This window comes from Mizuhopecten yessoensis, unplaced genomic scaffold (assembly GCF_002113885.1).
Source record: "Mizuhopecten yessoensis strain PY_sf001 unplaced genomic scaffold, ASM211388v2 hete_36138456, whole genome shotgun sequence".
Lineage (NCBI taxonomy): Eukaryota > Metazoa > Mollusca > Bivalvia > Pectinida > Pectinidae > Mizuhopecten > Mizuhopecten yessoensis.
Genome location: NW_018484612.1, coordinates 1 through 3,447, shown reverse-complemented (window position 1 = coordinate 3,447; position 3,447 = coordinate 1). Strand labels below are relative to the sequence as shown.

The 3,447-nt window shown below is 36.0% G+C and overlaps 1 protein-coding gene across 1 annotated transcript; it reads right to left on the bottom strand.

Moving 5' to 3' along the window:
• Window positions 1-35: 35 nt before the first annotated feature.
• LOC110444525 lies at window positions 36-2,566 on the bottom strand (the record flags this gene model as incomplete). The annotated part of the gene is made up of 2 exons (XM_021488895.1): window positions 36-290; window positions 2,327-2,566. Coding segments are annotated over 2 exons (495 nt in total), but the record flags the coding sequence as incomplete, so codon positions are not given.
• Window positions 2,567-3,447: the final 881 nt, after the last annotated feature.

Sequence of the window (3,447 nt, the reverse complement as noted above, 5' to 3'; positions counted from 1 at the left end):
GTATTTCTACAGAATGGATCATGAACATCACTTACGCATCCAAACGGTTGTATTTGCCAACGCCACTTCTGAATCAGCAGTGCCAAGGAAAGATCGGCAATCCGAAAGGTGCTCTGTGAATGTGAGGTAATGACATCCGTCGGGATGATTCCGGCAACGGACCACGCAGTCGTCAAGCTGGGGAATAAACTCTCTCCAGTTGGTTGGGCTGTAGACCTTACCTACACGTGACTGGTCAGCAACCCAGGTCTTCCCAGGGTAGGAATATCGTTGGGTCTTCTGTCTGTTGTCTATAAAGGATAGTATTTATTATAATGATAAAGCAATTTTTCTTTTATAATTCATCAGCAAATAAAGACGAAATTAAGCAGTTATTTGAAAAGAAAAGACAAAACTTAACACCAAAGATACACAGAAAAAAACCCATAAACCAGATATCCTCCTGACGGGTAAGAAAATACTATTGTACCATATGTGAACCCTTTTATTACGTGTCCTATCTCATTACACGCACCGTCTTTAAATGACCATAGCTGTTGATAGGACGTTAAACAAAATTTAACCAAACCAATCACTACACGCATACGGCATGCAATAAATAAATGGAGTACGTATTTAGATGTTGCAGGACAACGAAAACGTGTCTACCGAAGTTGTGTACACTACGAATTTGATTGTTCTTATTTCCATATGTTTTTATGAATCAGTTTTTAACGCCAACTAACGCTTCATAAAGATTTCACATCGGGGGTTCCGATAGTTTATGTTAATTTCGAATGGTTTGCTTTATCGTTACCAGCCCTCTGTGTCCTCCACGTGCCTGAATTTAAATGTTACATTTTATGCATGATTGACTTTTGTGATGACTGAACAGTGATGAATCCACATCTACATATTTGTAAATATGTTTACATAGAAAGATACCCTGGTTCACCAGTTGTAATTATAATGTGACCGGGCGGAATGCTGTGCTGGATGCCTTCGGCATTGTGTTTCAGTGAGATAGCACTATATAGTGTGCATCAGATCCGCGCTATTACAAGGAGGCAAATACACCAACCTATCCTGTCTCCGGCACACATACACACATGCTCGCTTACACAACACACTCATGAAGGCACGTCATTAAATGACTTTAACTGTTAAAAGGATGCTAATAGGATGTTAACAAAATAAAACAAACCAAAACGTATTTTAATTGGAATTATCGTAATTCATGGGGTTTCATCTAAATCTGGAATCAATCACTTGATCTTATTTATATATTTATATAATGTTATGTCATAGAAGACAACATTTCAACATTATCTCTCTTGTCTTCATACATAGTTTTATCGAATCCCAGTTCAAGCAACGCTGTATGTTAATACTTCGATATTCTCTTTGTAGTAAACCTGTCCGGGGGCACCGACCGATAGGAAACGATGTCACAACGATAAGCCGCTGCAGTTTAATTTTCGCCCTTTCCGCCTTACGTTAAGAGGTGGACTTTATCATTATAGATAACATTTGTAAACAACATAATATACAAAGTAAATGTGAAGGGAGATATGTTAGAAATGTATATGGATGTTTACAGAATAGATTAATTATTAAAGTAAATTTCTGAAACTCATTCTTTTAACTCAGAAAGGGATAAAGGTCACCCTAACCCTTATTTTGTAATGAAAAAATACTCTTTTTTCAACATTTTACAGACTTAACACTTTGTATAAAAAAAAGTTCTAATATACATATTTTTTAATATTTAATAGATCAAAACGAAATGTGCATTTCTTTCTAAAACAGTCAGGATATGGGAAGTCCATGTGCTTCTGTTATTGTCCCATTACTTTTAAAACAGGGTAAAAAATCAAAAGAGATTCAGTTTCACCAAGTAAGTAAAAAGGATACAAATGAAATATAATTTTCCACTTTGTTGCATAACTCTTTTTCATAATATTGAATATATTTATGTTTATATTTATTAAGTTGCTACGATATAAAGTGGCGACATAATTACAACTTAAGTAATTTATTTAGTGTCAAAAAAGGTAAAATGGTGACATTTCGTGAAGCGCAAAATATTCGCATTTTCATAATGGCCGCCAATTCCGTCATTTGTTTTAAATTCTTATAAAAAAGTTCTACAAACAACAGTCATCTATTAGTGACACATTTTTCAGATGCGTGTTTGCTTTCAAAACTGATCATAATGTGTTGAAGTTCCTGAAAACTCGTTTCATGATATCAAAACGAGATTTGAACATGATTTAAACACTAGAAGAGTATATCCTTAAAAACTCATGCTGCATAAAAATCATTGCTTTATGATAAGTTTACTTACTTGACCACAGCTTCGTGCCGGGTACTGCGATGAAAGCTTCCGATTGGGTGACGTTTTCATATCCCCTACACATGCGGCGTGTCTTGTCAAAGGTCACGATGTTACATTTTGGTTCAAGTTCACAAAACGACAGGCAGTCTTCAATGTGGTCGTGGGACTCTTTCAGCAGGTAGGGAATAAACATAAACCCAGAATTCATCTTGTCCTCCCGAAAGTAGTCATCAGCCACGATGGCGAGACCTGATCAAAATTACAATAAAAAAAATGAAATACTTTAATATTATCTATTTGAGGCAGTTACAAATATAATAATAGAAAACACCGTTCCACCTGTTGACTATAAATTGAACGTTGTAATTGCTCGGGTAATTTATCTACAACAAGCACAAGTACTACATTTGCCGTGTGCCGGTTTCTTCGCATTGAAATGTGTGCAATTTATGAAAATCATGTTTGCGTGTCGAAATATATTTTTTGCACTTCAACCCTTGCAGCTTCGAGGAAAAAATGGGTATCCTGTATCCAATTGCATGATCGTATGAGGCAACTTATGTAACAAAAACTTGCAGAATCGGAGTGATTTATTTCTTTTTCAGGCAGCATACAACAAAAACCCAAGAATATACCTGCTATGTTTCAACGACGAATAGACCCCCTGTGCTCTAAATTGACAATGCGCATGATAAGTATTGTTTGGTGGTTATATGTATTTTTATGTTGTTAGATTCTTGATGTTATAGAAAAAAATGATATACACTGTGGAATACGTTTTCTGTTTTTGTTAGATAGAACTACATTGTTTACGGGAAAGTACTCAAACGTTAACTTACATTGCGCGGAAACAATGTTTATTTGAGGCCTCGGACTGGATACTTTTGTTTGTTAGTTCGAAGAAACTCATTCAATTTAACATAATCCACGCTGAATATTATTAACCGTAGACTGTGACAAACCACTATTGCTCAGTTTCATGTTTTATTAATCTGAATTACTAAAGGAAAACGGTCTGAAACGGTGAACAACACATTATTCGCAGTTCAACCTAACGTATGTTCATATGCAGCATGTGGATCGGGCCGTAGAGAGGGGGTTGTCCTCTCGCGACTGCGCATAGGCCATAC